The 19,486-nt window shown below is 43.7% G+C and overlaps 1 protein-coding gene across 1 annotated transcript in view; it reads left to right on the plus strand.

The window, feature by feature from the left end:
• Window positions 1–19,486, plus strand: part of LOC124788968 (ATP-dependent translocase ABCB1-like) — a 144,920-nt gene that overhangs the window by 42,048 nt on the left and 83,386 nt on the right. The window contains exons 7-10 of the mRNA XM_047256258.1: window positions 4,158–4,353; window positions 5,459–5,683; window positions 8,140–8,265; window positions 17,048–17,251. Coding sequence (XP_047112214.1) covers window positions 4,158–4,353; window positions 5,459–5,683; window positions 8,140–8,265; window positions 17,048–17,251 — 751 coding nt within the window. The remainder of the gene's footprint in view (window positions 1–4,157; window positions 4,354–5,458; window positions 5,684–8,139; window positions 8,266–17,047; window positions 17,252–19,486) is intronic.

Below are 19,486 nucleotides of genomic sequence, written 5' to 3' on the forward strand. Positions count from 1 at the left end.
GGGCACATTCTTCCAGGTAGATTGGCAGATGAGATCAATCTGACCAAAGAGGAATCAACGAAGGTGACAATTAGTCAAGTGATAGCAAAGCAGCACTCACTAGTTGACGAGTTACAGGAAAAGGTTTCGGTATTGGAGGCGAAGCTACAGACTAAGCCTCAGGACAGACGTGTTGAAATTAGAACTGTATGTGAACAGAGGCTGAAAAAGCCGCCAGATAAGCCGGATTTGGGATCAAAGCCGGATGGTTTTTTCTGGAATGACCTGGATATAGACGAGGATTTACTGTGGGAAAATAAAGAAACAGTCGAGGACAAGTGTAGACAGATAGTAGTGTCTGTTAATATGCACGACCTACAACTAAACGTGTTATTGACACCGGTGCAGAATTGAGTGTTGTATCTGGGAAAATATTTGAGTTACTGAAAGACAGACCTGGCATCGTAGTTATGCCAGTAAAAGGAGTGAAAATTATCGGTGCTACTGGGAAGGCCAGTAAACCGGTCACAAAACAGATTTTTGTCAACTTCGAGATATGTGGGGCACGATTTGAACAAGAGTTTGTCGTCGTGCCAGACTTAACTACGGAAGTAATTATCGGGTTAGATTGGCTATTAAAGTACCGTGCAGTGATTAATTGCGAAAGCAAAACTTTGACATGTACGTCACAAGATAAAACAATAGTAGTTAGTTTTGACGAGACAGGAGACGGTGTGCATAGGCAATACCAGCCTATACACATTGTTAATTGGCCGAATGACATTGACGTAGGAATGGGTTTGAACTGCCGTAACATGAGGAATTTCGGCATTGACAAAAGTGTAGAAAGTGAATTGGAAGAGATAATCAAATTCCCTCCACGAATTAACATTAGTATTGGTGTGAAAAAAGATCGTTTGCGAGAAGTAATGAAGCTTAAAGCCGATGCTCGCATACGTCGTCATGACGCTAAAGCGCGTTTTGCTAAGTTTGCAATCGGAGACTTAGTACTTGTAAAACCTCATGAGAAATCGAGCGAGTTAGAAGATTTAAGGATGTGCCATGTTGCGATGCTTTTGCCTGACCTAGAGATCATTAAAGAACTTGTAATTAACAAGTAATTAATTTTGATTAGACGTTTAACCAACTGAAAAATCCAAGCTGCTAGTTTAAGTTTTCAGCTGAGTCACAGTAGATTAAGGAATGTAAATATGCTTTTGTAACTAGCTGTCAGATTTCATGAATGTGTGTTTTATTAGTCATTGCCGATGTACTTAGACGCTGTTTTAAGTTTCAGGCTAGTACATGCGTGTGATGATGGACAGTGTTGAGTTATCCACTGTGATAGTATTAAGGGACTCCTTGAGATTACTCGGGAGTGAGTTTTTCCGAAAGAATTCAGTGAAACGGACGTTCTGGAAATGCCGTTACACAGGCGAGTGAGATCAAGCGTGCCGCACAGGCGGGCGCAACAATACTGGCGAGGCGGTGCCGCTGTCGGCTCTTGTGCCGCTGTCGGCATTCTTTGTACTTGCAAGTACGGAAGGCGGAATTGTTTTTCTTCCCGGACAGACGATGTGAAAGAATTCTGCTGTCAATACTTATGTTTTTTTCGATCTACTGAATATTATTTTCTTGTTTAGCATTAAGTGGACTCTCATGGCAAGCGTATTAATTACGAAAAGGTTATATAAAATGTGTATTCTATGTAATTAATAATTAATTTGCGTATTTTGATATACCTGTTTTTATGACCATGTACTCTGATTAATTTTGTAAATAGTATTCCATTTCTCACAGTGTTACGAATTTTAATGATTTTGGAATAGCTAAACCATTTTCTATATTTTCTATGAATTTTAATATGTTGTCAACCTGTTTTATTTTGTGCAAGGTGACAGAGTGGAATAAGATTAGGAGTGTCTCCACTCAATTATTATGGTCTAAAAATTTATTTATGCTTAATTAGACGAATGCTAAATTTTGTTGATGTTTTGAGCATATGCATTTCCGCTGTTTCTTTTTTGGGACATTTTCTGAGTCTGTTTACGTTACACGAACATCCTCAGACAATGTGGGGCACGTGTAACGCCGGAAATGCATATCCTCCTATTTCCATCTATTGTACTATTATTTTTTTCCTTGTTTTGTTACCTCAAGATATGACATTTCTGTCTCTTTATATATTGTAATTGCTTTACTGTTTGGATATATATATATATTTATGCACTTATGTCGATGTCTAATTGGTTTGTTTCGTAAATATTATTTGTATTGTTACGCTGGGTCTTGCCTAGGGAAAACTGCTATCGAAAGATTACGTCGATAGGTCGTGTGAAGAATCAAAGTGTGTAGGATCGTTGGTAGTGTTAACTCTGCCGCGTGGAGCGCGGGCAGAACAGGGAGAGTCTGGCGGGAGTAGCGAGTGGAGCAGGTGTTGTGTGACGCTCCCGCGAGTTGCCACGCTTTCGGGGTTTGGCAGCATGTAATTGCGCTCGACTCGCGATGATAGTTTCTGACATGGTGTCGCGGACGGAAGCATTAGCTGGCGCACATCAAGAGCCCGTTTCGCCTGGTGACCGTGTCGAGAAGAAGGCGCGCCAACATCCAGCTTCTGCAACAGCGACGGCCGAAAATGAGTGACTGTCGCCACCTCCTCGATCGACGGCTTCAAACCTTCAATCAGCCAACAAGGAAGACTAAAAGCACGTAAAGTTTCAGAACTGTATGGCAGACCTCAGCTTTTCAAATTGTTCCATTTGCCTCGCAAAATTACAGCAACTTAGCATGAACCTTTGTTGCTCATTGTCCCAATTGCATTGCCAAGCAGGGTCCCTTCCTTTTCCGAAATGAACCCGAGTGTCGTTGAAATTCAAACGCCAGCATTAAAATAATATAATTAGATTTCACTGCTTTAATTTCAAAGTTCAGTAGCTGGCTACAATATTTAGGTTACACGAGCACAAATTTAGAGTGCGAGTTTTGTTAGCATATTTTAGCTTACCTGTGACTGCAGCTCAGCTTGGTACGTACTAAATTTTACTATTGTTAATAGTTCAGAATCATTTAATTCAAGTTCAAAGTTAAATCTCTTGTTTCTAAATTGCGTAGAGTCAAGTTGCTTTTGAAATGATTGTTGAGGTAGTCCAAGACTAACCGTATTTTACTGGATTTCGATGTGCTTCAGAAAGAAAGCTCACTATTAACTTCAGTCACTAAATTAACTTTCGATTTTCTGGTTTTATTAATTCTTTTGCTAAATTAAGTCAGAGTGTAGCGAAATTTATTACTTCTGACAAACTTTCAGATTTCACACTACACGTGTCAACCTTCAGTTGCCACGCTTCTAGTGTTAATTATATGTGTAATAACCTTTCTTTTTCAGTTACTATAGTAATTGTCCTTAGGACTGGCGACCGTGATTTCCCCCAAATCTCAAATATCTAATTACCGCTAGTTAATTGTTAACGTAACGGCCGCATATTTACTTTCTTTATTAACTTCACCCCTTTTCAAAATTAATTTCCACCAGTTTCATTTGCATTTTTCCTTTCATTTAGATGTAACCCTTTCCTCCCTCTTTACCGATAGATTAACTTCGGCGACGATTGCTTTTCCCAAATTTCCATTAGGTACACGCGGTTTAATTTTTCACTGTCATTAAGGTCGATAAGTGAGGGGTAGGTTACAGCGTCATGTTTAAGTGTTAATACAAACAAATGTGCTTAAGTGATAATGGATGTCTCGTTATGTATCCTTTAGAGTCATTACCTACTAATTGCGCCGCCTCATTCCTAATTCAGTTCCTCATATAGAAGTGGGTGAGTTAAACTTTTGAACTGAAACCGTCGTAGAACCGAAACGATAAGTTTCAAGTCATGGGTTCATATTCAAATTGATATTGAAATTAGTATGCACTCACTCCCCTCTACAAGTCCTACAAGTTTGTAACGGGAGTTTACGAACTTTCTGCATGAGACATACGTTTAATATACGTATATAAAACTATATAAAGTGCAGAATGTAAGAAGGATGGGAGTGGGAGTGATCCAGCAGGGAAATACACAAGCAGTACATAATGGTAAACGTTAAAGGAATGAATTACATTTTTATTTACTTTTACGTTTTTAGTTACAGTCCACTTCTACACCGTACAACATTCCTTCATCTGTCTGCAGGTACGAAAAGAACCTCGTGTCCGCAAAGAACATAAACATAAAGCGCAGCTTCTTCACGGCTCTGGGTTTCGGCGTGCTGTGGTTCTGTATCTACTCCAGTTATGCTCTGGCCTTTTACTATGGAGTGGGGCTGGTCATCAAGGAAATCGGCTGGAACTACGAGGACAAGGTGTACACCCCCGCAACGATGATCACGGTGAGTTGTTACAGCAGGGGGGGCACACCGCGAAAATGGGATTGTTCAGGCATGTTTCGCCGCAGCTCATTTCCTCAGAGAAATCCCTAAAACATCTAAGAAAAAAACATACAAGAAGAACACTATTTGTTCTACTCTGGATCTTGTGATACTGGTCTAAATAGGACACAAAATAGTAAGCACTATCTTTTCCTAGAAACATACAGGTAGGACGGTGTAAGCTGTAAAAGTCAATAGTACTGTCGGCCCAACAAAGAATGGGTCCAACTCATCCAAGAGAATGATATTAAGGGATAAATCAGTTCATAAGTGCCGTGGTCGCAGTAATATCATAGCTGTGGCGCGAAAGACCAACGAATCAAGATGTTACGAGAGGGATCGTCCACAATGTAACTCATCGACCGTAGCGGCAGAACAATCTTCGTGCACGTTATAAACTTCGTCTTTGGTGATTCACCACAAGCTTCAGCACTGTGTAAGGACCATCAGTGTCAAGCTGGGACAAAAGAAACATTAGTTACAAGATATTTATTATTTTCTTATCGCAATTAGTGAAACATTTTAGATTTCATTCACCATCGAGCCATTTGGAGCCTACATCGACCAGATAAAACCTTAAATCGAAGCGAAATCTGAATCTTTAGTACATAACAAGTGTACTAACCAACAAGCTTAAGTTGTGATCTGACTTAAGCAGCTCAGTGTGATGATTTTCATACCATTGAAAGAATGAATAGCTGTGTGAGAGTAGTACCGTGGTAGCACAAACTCACGTGTTTGTTTAAGAAACCGACATGCGTTGGGAAGTTGTGTATGGTCTAGGGGACTGATGACCTCAGATGTTAAGTCGCATAGTGCCTAGAGCCATTTGAACCATTTTTTAATCAGTGTACTAAGCGATTGCGATTACACAATCGGATCTTTGCTTTATTTACTTTAATACCGTATTGAGACCTCTCTAAATGAATCCTACAAACAGCCTCATTCGAAAATGACTATGAATTTTCAGTATACTAACATCGAGCAGGTGACGATTTTTGTATCACAAGACAACTTGGTGTAGGAAAGTGAGCGGAAATGACTCTGTATTTTTCCTTGTGCCCAGGTTTTCTTCTCCGTTATGATGGGTTCCATGATGTTCGGTATGGCTTCGCCGTACATCGAGGCTTTCTCCATCGCAAAAGGTGCAGCCGCCAAGGTGTACAGCGTGGTGGACCGGGTGTCTCCAATCAACAGCATGTCTGAGGAGGGCGACAGGCTCAAGGAAGTCAACGGCAACGTGAGCTTCAAGAACGTTCACTTCGAGTATCCGTCTCGCAAAGGCGTCAAGGTGAGCTCTTCATATACTGCCACCTTACCGCCAGTGTCAGTTTCACAATTTATGAAACTGGGCATGTACCCTTCAAGTAGCACGTAATTCTTGATGTATTTATACACTGAACAATATAGTTTGTATATAATTTATAGTGGTTCTAGATCAGCGATACCATCACGTATTAAGACGTGAAAATTTTTTGATATTTGGAAATTCTTTGTACTTACCGCCATTTTTTCCGTTTCCCGTCGTTCCTAAGTTACTTCATAATTCATGGAAGTACTTTCCGTCCTTACAACTTTGCAGTTTGTTTGTTGCCATACGCGTATTAGTCGCAAGTATATTAACATGATACGTTTCCTCAAGTTTTTCTCTTATTTATCTCCTGAGAAACAACTTATGCAGCATTCATTTCGTGTGGTTAAATTATCGTTTGGTGTTGCTGGTTCATGTGTGTGGCTCCAGAGATGTTGTTACTCGGTTCCCACACTCCAGATGGCCGATTTCCGGTGGTTTTTTACCCACATTTATTACAACGCTGCACGTGCATTTATCATTCATTGTTGATTGTTTGTTTACAATGAGTAGTGTAGCCAGCTGTTTCTGTGCGTATATCTTTTGTCTTTTGTTTGTGTTTGTGTGGTTTGATATCTGCTCATTTGTTCGTGTGTGTGTATGTGTGAGTGTGTGTGGATGAGAGAGAGAGAGAGAGAGAGAGAGAGAGAGAGAGAGAGAGAGAGAGAGAGAGCGGAGAGAGAGGGATTCATTATTTATTTGTTTTGGTTATGTTTCAAATTTCTGTTTGTTATTGTATTAGTGGCTAACATGATCAGTGAGTTATTGCTTATATTGATTTGGTCAAATTTCTTTGTTTTTCATTACAAGGGTTCTCCATATATGAAAATTTTCCTGTAATGTGAGGAGTTTAGTCACTCTAATAACTTTCATGTCTTAGTCCATGTTCAGTGGTTCATGTCCATGTTTTATCAACTGTTCAGCAACAGCAGAATGGCTATTTTCCTACTTCGAGGTTCGCGTATGTTAAATGTAAGCGCAGGATCCCGCGACAGTGGCCACGACCAACAAAATACTTCTGGATATGTGACCGCATTGTCAGCGTGTAAAATTCCCAGACGTTTCGGCCGCTGTTGCAAGTGGACTGCTCCAGGGTGTTTTTGCCAACTGCTCAATGAGGAAGATTCTTGTTCTTATATCCTCAGTATCCTATCAGACTACAATAACAGTCTCTTCGGCCTGTATATAACAACACTAACGTTCGACACACAATGAAAAGTACAATTGAAATGTTGTAGTAAATGTGGATGAGAAAAAGAAAGCCGGATATCGGCCATCCTGAGTATGGGGAGCGAGTAAACATATCTCCAGCACCACCCAGATGGACTAACAACACTGAAAATCGTAAGTAACACCAAACATTAATTCAATGTCATGAAACCTGTGCTACAAAAGTTGTTTCCAACACGAAAAATAAGAGAAAAACATGTGTGAAAACGAATCATAGTGACATAGTTATAACTTCATCATAATGTATTTATTATGTATGTAAAAACGAACATGTATTACAGGCTACTGAAGATGGTTCATAAATAAAAGAAGCGAAACGCTTATGGCAACCAACAAACTGTCTTTCTTTTAGCTGCAAAAACGGAAAAACCTCCACGAATATTTAAAATTATTTTGGCATAAGACGACAGGATAGAAATCAGTAGCATGGCAAAGACGTTTAACGATATTATCCACATTGAGACGTTTCACTCAAATGAGAATACCCGAAGGCCAGAGCGGCGCGTGAACTTACGTCTCCTTTATATTACACTAGCAACCCGCCTCGGCTTCGCACGGGTAGAAGGAAGTATTTGTGGCCGGAAGACCTGTCGGGCGTAGCGGTAATATTCTTTTTTTTTTTTTTTTTTTTTTTTTTTTTTTTTTTTTTTTTTTTTTTTTTTTTAGCAGTTCACGCCACCTGACGGAATACTGTAGATCGTAAAGGCATGAATGAACTATCAGACCGCAACCGCAGCCGTGCATCGAAGACTCCGCGATTATCAAAATCTGTAGTTGCTGATACTACCCTCCACATACAGACAGAAATACTGTGATCCGCCTGGGATTGGATTCCGCTACTTTTCAGTTCTGAGGCATATGCTAGACGACAGTCCCGACAGGTATTCTGATCAAGCTTCGCTACTGTTACATAGGCGGCGGCTGAACCGCTACGTGCATTGTCATCGTTTTCACAGAGGCATTCGACGTAAATTCCGCAAAATATTTATAAATTAAATCCGTGAACTTTCCTCGTGAATCAGTCTATCTATCAGACAAAACAGGATGAAAACCCCTACAGTAGTTTTTGAGATTAGCCCGTACATACAGACAGAAGCGAGTAGAGAACTTGAATTTATCTATCTAGAGAAGATGTACTGCAGCTTCTGTGTTTGTGTGCTGTGCAGATTCTGCGAGGACTCAACTTGACCATCAACCGTGGGGAGACAGTGGCCTTGGTCGGCGGGTCCGGCTGCGGAAAGTCGACGTGCATTCAGCTGGTCCAGAGGTTCTACGACCCGCTGCAAGGCTCGGTAAGATCATAAACGTGTAATCCTAGCTCCTACTCACTTTCTAAAGTTGTACTAACATTATTTGATAAATAGTTATTTCACTTCAGCCAATTTTGGTTTCACACTCAATGTAGCCACTACACGTTGGACCACTGCACATTAAATAAAGAACCGACTTTTCCTTACTGAAGTGCAAATAGGGTTACAAACACCATCAGTGGGCCACCGTGCGATCAAACATCTTATGTTACTATTTCGAAGTCCGATTACATATTACGAGCAACAAATAAAAAATGGCTTTCGTTGCTCGAGGAAAAAATTAGAAACTAAACAGTTTTTAGGAAATATTTTAAATGAAATCGTTCTGATTTTGGCTGTTTAAACGTTATTTATTGCGACTGCAGTTTCGACATGTGGTCATTTAGAAGCATTCTGAAAGCAATTAGTCGTCAAATATAATACACCTAATTAAGAAAGTGACAAACATTGAAAGTGAAAATTTTAAAGCTCCTTATGTGGGTATTGTAACCCACTCAACAATATAAAGCTGTCACCGCTGTGTAAGAGCAGTTGTGTCTGGTGTTGTGAATTTATCTGCTGTTCCATACAATGTACACGTGTCAAAAGCAGTTGAAATAAAGGTACAAAAACCTAAGTTTAAAACGTAGCAGCCGTGCTACGTGGATCGTAAAGGCGGCAAATGTGTAAATATTCAGAGAGTAAGTGATATGGAGTGCAGAGATGCTAATGTATGGACTCCATATCACGTGATGTGTGAAATGTGTGCGTAGAAATAGGAAAAGTGGCAGAAATATGTGTTAAATAAAAAAAGGAATCGACAACAGAGACTGAGAATATATGTTAAAAATGGGTAAAAATACGAAGTTACTACCAAGTCACAATAAAACAGTACCCAAAGTTTTAGGAAACTGCTTGCGTACAGACATCTAAAATGTACAGATACAGCTATTAAAAAATTGATGTATCAACTGTAGCGGAATTCACAAGACAGTAGCAATAGAAACACTTCATGAGTAAAGAAAATTTTCGAAAGTGGGTTTTCCTGGTTTCGTAGTGGTTCAAGCACACCTCTAATATTAATAAAACATCTAATTCACTATGGACCGGTAGTTAAAATGCTATAACTGACAATTTGAAAGTTTTTACAACACAACTTTTATTTTCATGAGTCTACATGGAAATGACTGAATTACAACGAAAAGTCACAATCCCAAAGCCAGTAAGAATTTCCTACTAGAGGCAACAAAAGATAACTTCTAAGTTTCACACAAGAGTCCGTGGTAACACAAATACACTTAATTCCAAGTCCTATTCCGCTGGCGAAGACGTAGTCTTCCGTGGCGACATCTTTGAGGTCGGTATTCGACGTCCGGTGCTGGTTCTAGCCTTTAAATAGTATGGGCCAGCCTATCAGATGTTGGTGTAGTAATACTTCCCGCAGGCCATCTCGAACTCCCTCTGCAGGAAGTAGTGCGCGGAATGTCTGTTTCCAAAAAAGTCGATGTTTACCATTGCTTACGCCTTGGGTCCTGTGTGGTGTTAGATGTGTTGCCGGCCCACAGGGGCTACCTTGGCGACGGCGTAACACCCCTCGCCCCTTGGAAGAGCTGGAGCGGCACGGGCGACCACGGGGGAGAGAGCACCAACGTAGCCCGGTGCCGTAGGCCGATCGGCAGCTAAGTCGATCTGAAGGAGGCGGTGGAAGCCGGCTTCCGGTAAGTTGGGTGCTGCCTTCCCCACGATGCGGAGGGAACGTGGAAACGGTGGCGGTTGCGAGGCGACGGTGGGTTGGGCAAGCGGCATGGGAACGTCCGCGTAGTCCAACCGGGCGGCGCCGAAGAGGGGCCGAGAAGTGGATCCTGGGGAAGGTCTCGGGGTTGCCCCAGGTCCAGAGAAGGCGGCGGTGGCGTGGGGCTCGCAGCCGGCGGCTGTTGGCCATTTCCTAGAAGATCCCCCACTAACTGAGGAGAGGGCAGCAACATAGGCCTCACAGAAGGGGCCGGCAACGGGAGAGAGAGAGAAGCCGGCGTTTGGGGCTGCGGATGGCCGAGGAAACGAGGTCGGAGTTGGTTGCGATGACGTGAAACCACCCTGTCGTCCAGGCGGACGTCGAACAGTTGTCGACCAGAGAACGACCCATGGCAGCCACTGGGGCCGGGACCCGTGGAGCCGAATGAATATCTGGAAGCGCCGGGCCAGGTGCAAGGTGGCATCTGCGGCAGGAGTAGATGGAGTAGCGTCAGAGGCTGGTGACCATGGAGCAGTTCAGCTGCTATGGTCCTGTAGGAACTGAGAAATAATGTAAGAGCGTCTTCCGGAGAACGGTCCTGCGTGTACTTCTGCATCTGAATTTTAAACGTGCGAACAAGGCACTCCACCCCGCCATTGGATTGTGGATGAAAAGGCCGGGTAAAGACACGGTGGGTAACATTATCGTGGCAGAATTTGGTGAACTCTTGACTGCGAAATTGCTGGCCGCTATCAGTGACCAAGGTGACGGGAAGGCCTTCAACGGAAAATATCTTGTACAGGGCCATGATAGTAGTCTCCGTGGTAAGATGAGCATCAGACAATGAAAGGGAAGTGGGAGTAGGCAGCCAACTCAAAGAGGCCCGCGGTGGCTGCATTGTTGACCACAAGGAAGGTAACTTCCCGGCGAACTGATTTATACAGGACGGAAGCTGTGAACTGACCCAAGAGAGCAATCGCTTGCTTAGTGTAAGTAAGGAGGCGCCGAGGTGCGGCGTCAGGGTGGTTGGGGGAGGGGGGGTGCCCCAATCTTCGCATAAGGGGAATAGTTGATCAGTGAGACTGCTGCTCTGGTATCCACCTGGATCTGCAGCGGCCGACTGTTGACCTAAACGTTGATCATCAGCTTGGAAGATCCCGAAGATTGCACCTGGTTGACGTCGATGAGTATAGGCCTCCGACGGTCATGGCTGGAGGAGGAGGAGGAGGAGGCTGCCGAGATCGGCAGACCGAACTGACATGTCCGTTATGGGTACACACTGTACAATACGCCCACCTATCAGGGCAGTCTTCCAGTGCATGGTCCTGAAAGCATCGTGGGCAGGACGCAAGCCGGAGGGGCTGGCGGCGCTGGCGAGGCCTCTGTGTACCGACACTCCACGCCGGATCCGAGGAGCCGGCCGAGGTTGCGAAGTCCTGGACAGGGCAGTCGCCCTGCCGATGCTGTGCTAAACCTGGGGGCCGGCGCCGGTCATAGGAATGGATGTCGGCGATGTCTTCGACCTCCACCAGCGATGCGGCAGGCTCCGAGGCGTCGTGGTCTCGGAGGGACGCTACTCCCGCCCAGGATTCCAAACGCTTGTCGACCGCCGTAGAGACTTCGTACTTGAATGCCAGATCAATGATCTCGTCCAGAGTAGGATCGTCGAGTCTGAGGGAGTCGCGTCGGAAAGTCGAGTCAGGGGCAGCGTGGATGAGGTGGCCTCGGACCATCTCGTCCGCGTAGGATCCTTTGGAGACCCGTGTGGTGAAGTGACACTTCCGGCTGAGACCTTGTAGTTATGCTGCCCACTGGCGATAGGTTTGGCCTGCCTTCTTGCGACACTGGTAGAATTCGACCCTGGCAGCCAACAAGTGGAACTGTCGTCGGTAGTAAGCTGTGATAACCTCACAAATCTGGGAGAAAGTCAAAGAATCTGGAGGCTGAGGTTGTAGTATCGTCAAGAGTACATACACTTTGGGCTGGTATCAGGACAAAAAGTAGGAACGACGAGCAGCCTCTTGGACAACCTGGTGGATGTGAAAATGCTGCAGGAGCCGCTTCTCGTATGTTTCCCAGTCCTCAGTATCTTCGTTGAAAATGGGAAACCGTGGGGGAGGCGGAACCGGTTGGTTTTTCAAGACTTCCGTAAAGAAACGTTCCTGCGTATCTTGAGATTTCTGACTAAACTGTTTAAAACCTTGCAGTAGGTAGTGCACACTTTGGATCAGCTGCTGAAGCACTACTTCGGCCATGATGAAGAGACACGCAGGCACAAACTCGTCGCCACTTGTGCTGTAGCTGACAATTTGTAAGTTTTTTCAACACAACTTTTATTTACGTGAGTCTCCATGGAAATGACTGAATAACAACCAAAAGTCACAATCACAAAGCCAATACGAATTTCCTACTAGAGGCCACAAAAGATAACGTCTAAGTTTCCGACAAGAGTCCGTGGTAACACACATCCACTTAATTCCAAGTCCTATTCCGCTGACGAAGACGTAACCTTCCGTGCCGACGTCCTTGAGGTCGGTATTCGGCGTGAACTGACGTCCGATGCTGGTTCTAGCCTTTAAACAATATGGGCCAGCCAATCAGATGTAGCAATACTCTCTGCAGACCATCTCAACTCTCTCTGCAGGAAGTAGCGCACGGAATGTCTGTTTCCTAAACAGCCGATGTTTACCATTGCTGACGCCTTGGGCATAGACAACCTCGGTCCTGTGTGGTGTTAGATGTGTTGCCAGCCCCCAGGGGCTACCTTGGCGACGGCGTAACATAGGACCTCCAGACAAAGGAGCAGTGCACTGGTGGAGCTGTCACTTGTACTCAGGTAATTCATGTGAAAATGTTTCCGACGTGATTATGGCCGCACGACGGCAATTAGCAGACTTCGAAGGCGGACTGGTAGTTGCACCTAGACGCATGAGATAATTCATTTTGGAAATTATTAGGGAATTCAGTATTCCGAGATCCACAGTGTCAAGACTGAGCCAAGAATACCGAATTCCTGGCATTACCTCTCACCACGGACAGCACAGTGGCCGACGGCCTCCACTTAACTACCGAGAGCAGCCGCATTTGCGTAGAGTTGTCAGTTCTAACAGACAAGCAACAATGCGTGAAGTAACAGCAGAAATTAATGTGGGGCATACGACGAACGTATGTGCTAGGAGAGTGTGGCGAAACTTGTCCTTAATGGGCTGTGGCAGCAAACGCCAGACGTGATTGCGTTTTGTAACAGCACGACATCGCCTGCTGTGCCTCTCCTGGACTCGTGACCATATGAGTTAGTCCCTGGACGACTCGTCAGATGAGTCCCGATTTCTGTTGGTAAGAGTTGATGGTACGATTTGAGTATGGCGCTGACCCCACGAAGCTGTGGACCCAACTGTGACACTAAGCAAGCTTGTAGTGGCTCCATAATGGTGTGAGCTATGTTTACACAGAATGGATTGGGTCCTCTGGTGCAAATGAAACCATTCTTGATTACAAATGGCTATGTTCGTCTTCCTCGAGACCATTTCCAGCCATTCATGGACCTCTTGTTATGGATGACAGTGCGCCATGTCACCGGTCCACGATTATTCACAATTCATTTGAAGAACATTCTGGATAATTCAAGCAAATGGTTTGGCGCGACCGACATGAATCTCAACGAACATTTATGGGACATAATTGAGAGGTCAGTTCGTGCACAAAATCCTGCACCGGTAACACTTCCGAAATTGTGGACGGCTATGGATGCAGCATGGTTGAATATTTAAGAATGGGACTTTCAACGACTTGCTGAGTCTGTGCCACATCTAGTTCCTGTACTACGTCGGGCAAAAGGAGGTTCGGCACGCTCTATATTAGGAGATATACCAAAACTTCTGTCATCTTAGTGTACATGTCCGGAGCCGTGGTACACATTGAATTCCCCGCAGCCGAAACCTAACACGCCGAGGAGTCAAATCAAAATAGAGTGCAATATCGCCTAGTAATTCGTTAACGGCAGCAGTGGAAATGTTCTGCTGTGTCATATCAGTTCACAAGAGTTAATAAGTCAACGGGCTTTTGCCATTTTGTTATAAGTACTCTAGCGGCCAGTCAGTCACGTAACACACATACACACATACGAAAAAAGAGTGAATACAGACATTTGGTCTTCATGTTATTGTCTAGGGCAACATTATCGCAGAAACAAATTAAAACGGTTCCATCCTCGTTGTCCCGACTAAAGTTGTTACTTTACTTTGCTTATCAGAGAAATGCTGCACGTGGTAGTTTCTCTACACCATTCATCCTCCCCAGCGTTCAATACTCCCAATTTTGTCGGGATGTAAAAGGTGCAAAATAATGTCTGGTTTTAGGCTAGGCAGTGCCCAAACGTAAGACGGTTGATCGAAGTGACTCACGAAGATGATAAGTTCTCTCTTCCAAATACTGTAAGCAAAACGCAGTCAACGATTCCGCTAGACGATGGTCAAGATACCATAACTCGAGAAAACTTCAACGACCACATCTCTTCCAGGATTCACAGTTTGATTACTGATCTCTTAGGTTGTTCGCAGATGATGCTGTAATTTACCGTCTAGTAAGGTCATCCGAAGACCAATATCAGTTGCAAAGCGATTTAGAAAAGATTGGTGAATGGTGTGGCAGGTGGCAGTTGACGCTAAATAACGAAAAGTGTGAGGTGATCCACATGATTTCCAAAAGAAATCCGTTGGAATTCGATTACTCGATAAATAGTACAATTCTCAAGGCTGTCAATTCAACTAAGTACGTGGGTGTTAAAATTACGAACAACTTCAGTTGGAAAGACCACATCGATAATATTGTGGGGAAGGCGAGCCAAAGGTTGCGTTTCATTGGCAGGACACTTAGAAGATGCAACAAGTCCACTAAAGAGACAGCTTACACTACACTCGTTCGTCCTCTGTTAGAATATTGCTGGGATCCTTACCAGGTGGGATTGACGGAGGACATCGAAACGGTGCAAAAAAGGGCAGCTCGTTTTGTATTATCACGTAATAGGGGAGAGAGTGTGGCAGATATGATACGCGAGTTGGGATGGAAGTCATTAAAGCAAAGACGTTTTTCGTCGCGGCGAGATCTATTTACGAAATTTCAGTCACCAACTTTCTCTTCCGAATGCGAAAATATTTTGTTGAGCCCAACCTGCATAGGTAGGAATGATCACCAAAATAAAATGAGAGAAATCAGAGCTCGAACAGAAAGGTTTAGGTGTTCGTTTTGCCTGCGCGCTGTTCGGGAGTGGAATGGTAGAGAGATAGTATGATTGTGGTTCGATGAACCCTCTGCCAAGCACTTAAATGTGAATTGCAGAGTAATCATGTAGATGTAGATGTAGAAAATAAGAATTAGGAGAAAGTAACGAGACTGGAATTAACAGGCTAATTAGCTAAGGAGACAGCCAAGTCTAAAATAATTCTGGAGGACTTCTAAGGAGGTATAGCACGAGAGACGTTCGACAAGTAATGCAATACATTTTTTCCACCAAATTTCATTAGAAAAATGCGGAATTTATTGTGGAATATTCCCACTTAAGCAGGTAGAGTTTCATAAAGTTCCGATAAGTGGCACGCTATACGTAGCCTTCAAAATGGCGGCTACAGCGGAGGAGCGTTCCAAGCAGGGAGCTGTCAGTGAGTTTCTTTTGGCGGAAAACCAGAGCGTCGCAAGTGCTTGGGGGATGTCTAAGAAGACCTGTCAGTAAACAAAAGCAAGGTGTGTCGTAAGGCGAGGCGTACGTCATTATCGCGACAAGGTCGTGCAAACCCGTACGATATCCCGCATGACAGCCGGCTGCACACATTTGCATCTCCTTCCATACTGAGCGTGTGGACACTCTCATTCGAGGTGATTGACGGATCACAATCAGACACCTCGCTGCACAACTAAACGTCTCTGCTGGTAGTGCTGACACACTCGTCGACCAGGTGGGGTACTCAGAGGTTATGTGTGTGTGTGCTAGGTTCCTTGCCGCCAATGCACCTTCCGACTTCCATCTATTTGGCCCAATGAAGGATGAACTTCGCGGGACACAGTACGTGAATGACTGGGAGGTTATTGACGCAGCAAGACGTTGGCTCCGACGTTGACCAGTAGAGTGGTACCATACAGCTACACAGGCTCTCACAACAAGCTGGCGTAAGGCAATCGTATTACACTAAGATTATGTTGAAAAATACAGTTTTTTAGCCAAAAGAGTGGGAAATAATGTGGTTTGTTGGAATCCTGAATAAAACCAACCCGTTTTCGGGAAAAAAGTGTTGCATTACTTATTGAACGTCCTCCTTATAATGATGTATGTTGACTACCTCGACAGAGCAAAGAAATCTTGAATACCACACTTGTTAGATAACGCCCAGGATAGGTAGGTGAAGAATGGGTGTGAACAAATGGTTGATCGGTGTAAAGAACAGAAAATTGAGAAGGGAAGAAACACAAACATTCTAGGAAATAAACTGTTCGTGACACAGGAAATGAGGAGAAGTAGGAAAAATGACGAACAAATCTAAATGAAGTGAGAATACCTGAAAGAAAGACGTAGCTCTCAGGAGACCCTGTTCGTTAAATTTAGAGAACCAGTGTTCGTAGGCGACTGTGTGACCATCACGCTATAACCAACGTATGTTTCGCATAGGAAACGTGAGAGGAAGATGAGCTATCAGGGTTCTTACGGAGGCATTTCGACGATCATCTTTCCCTCGTTCAAAACTCTACTGAAATGTGAATGAAAACAATATTGATACGACGTACTCTCCGCCAAGCTCTGTACAGTGGCTTGCGGAGTATTTACGTAGATGTAGAAATTTATGATAACTGGAGAGTGGAAATAAATCCTCGTCAGAGATGGGAAAACAATTTTTTTTTTTTTGCTTATTTTCTGGAATATCATAGCTCACTGCCGGCTATGGCCCTGTAACACTGGTCTCCTTTAATGACGACGTTCTGTTTTATTTTTAACCGTCTCGTGTTTCTTTGAGATGTTCAGAGTGCTAATGGTGAAAACCAACGGATGCTGGTGTTTGCACACAGGTGGAGCTGGATGGCCACGATATCAAGAAGCTGAATGTTGGCTGGCTACGGTCGCAGATTGGCGTGGTGGGACAGGAGCCGGTACTCTTCCAGACCAGCATTGCAGAGAACATACGCTACGGACGAGACGGTTCAACCATGGAGGAAATAATAGAGGCAGCCAAAATGGCCAACGCGCATGACTTCATTTCCAAGCTCCCGCAGGTAAGCTCTAGACGTATGCTACTATTTAGCAAACCATGGTTCGCATTTATACAGTCACTACTTTTTCTACCGTTTCGATTCTATGTTTACTCTGTTTGTATAACGTGTCAATGCTTCACTTTTGTTTCTTCAGTGCTCAGTACATTTTTCTGCAGGGTGGAGCAAATAAAAGTGGCCTGGAGAGCAGAGTTCCAGGGTACAAAGAAACACAGTAGAGTAAAGTAAATATAGTACTAACCTGGTTAAACATAGATACAAAGAAGGTAACTGCGAAGAAACCGTGGGTAACAGAAGAAATACTTCAGTTAATTGATGAAAGAAGGAACTACAAAAATGTTCAGGGAATTTCAGGAATACAGAAATACAAGTGGCTGAGAAATGAAATAAACAGTAAGTGCAGGGAAGCTAAGACGAAATGGTTGCATCAAAAATGCGAAGAAACTGAGAATGAAAAGATTGTCTTAAGGACTGAATCAGCATATAGATCAAAACAATATTTGGTGAAATTAATAATATACAGAAGAATGGAAAATAAAATTGAGAATGTGTTGGATGACGATCAGTTTGGCTCTGGGAATGGTAAAGGCACCAGAAAGGCAATTCTGACGTTGTGGTTGATAATGGAAGCAAGACTAAAGATTACATAAGACACGTTCATAGGAGTTTTCGACCTAGAAAAAGCGTTCGACAATGTAAAATGGTGCAAGATGTTCGAAATTCTGAGAAAAATTGGGATAAGCTACAGGGAGAGGCGAGTAATGAACAACATGTGCAAGAGCTCAGAGGGAATAATAAGAGAGGACGGCCAAGAACGAAGTGCTCGGATTAAAACAGGGATGTAGTCTTCCGCCCTTACTGTTGCATCTGTACAGCGAAGAATCAATGGTGGAAATGAAAGAAAAGATCTGGAGAGGAATTAAAATTCAAGGTGAAAGGATTTCAATGATATGATTCGCTGATGACATTGCTATCCAGAGTGAAAGTGAAGAAGATGGTGGTGGTGGTGGTGGTTAGTGTTTAACGTCCCGTCGACAACGAGGTCATTAGATACGGAGCGCAAGCTCGGGTTAGGGAAGGACTGGGAAGGAAATCGGCCGTGCCCTTTCAAAGGAACCATCCCGGCATTTGCCTGAAACGATTTAGGGAAATCACGGAAAACCTAAATCAGGATGGCCGGAGACGGGATTGAACCGTCGTCCTCCCGAATGAGAGTCCAGTGTGCTAACCACTGCGCCACCTCGCTCGGTGTGAAGAAAAATTACACGATCTGCTGAATGCAATGATCAGTCTTATAAGTACAGAATATGGATTGAGAGTGAATCGAAGAAAGAGAAAATAAAAAGAAGTGGCAGAAATGAGAACAGGGAGGAAATTAACGTCAGGATTGGTGGTGACGAAGTAGATGATGTTAAGGAATTCTGCTACCTAGGCAGCAAACTAACCAGTGATGGTCGGAGCAAGGAGGACATCAAAAGCAAACTAGCACTGGGAAAAGCGCATCCCTGGCCAAGAGAAGTTTACTACTAACAAACACAGACCTTAATTTGAGGAAGAAATTCCTGAGAATGTACATTTGGAGCGCAGCATTGTATGGTAGTTCAAAAATGTTCAAATGTGTGTGAAATCTTATGGGGCTTCACTGCTAAAGTCATCAGTCCCTAAGCTTACACACTACTTAACCTAAATTATCCTAAGGACAAACACACAGCCATGCCCGAGGGAGGACTCGAACCTCCGCCGGGACCAGCCGCTGTATGGTAGTGAAACATGGACTGTGAGAAAACCGGAAAAGAGGATAAAAGCATTTGAGATGTAATGCTACAGACGAATTTTTTGGGTTGATAACGTAAGGAATGAAGAGGCTGTGCGCAGAATCGGTGGAGTAAGGAATACGTGTGAAACATTGACAAGGAGAAGGTACAGGATGATAGGACATCTGTTAGGACATCAGGGAATGACTTCCATGGCAGTAGTGGGAAAAACTGTAGAGGAGGACAGAGATTGTAATGCATCCAGCAAATAATTGAGGACGTAGGTTGCAAATGCTACTCTGTCGTGAAGAAGCTGGCACGGGAGAAGGATTCGTGGCGGGGCGCATAAAACAAGTCAGAAGAATGATGATTCAAAGAAAAGAAAAAAGAAACAGAAAAAACCGGGCCATAACAGATGTTGAAACGGACTACCATTCGTCTCTTGGAACTTTCGGGCCGTGGTTCGGAATAGTATCTGAGTTGA

The sequence above is a fragment of the Schistocerca piceifrons genome, chromosome 3 (assembly GCF_021461385.2).
Source record: "Schistocerca piceifrons isolate TAMUIC-IGC-003096 chromosome 3, iqSchPice1.1, whole genome shotgun sequence".
In the NCBI taxonomy this organism is placed as follows: domain Eukaryota; kingdom Metazoa; phylum Arthropoda; class Insecta; order Orthoptera; family Acrididae; genus Schistocerca; species Schistocerca piceifrons.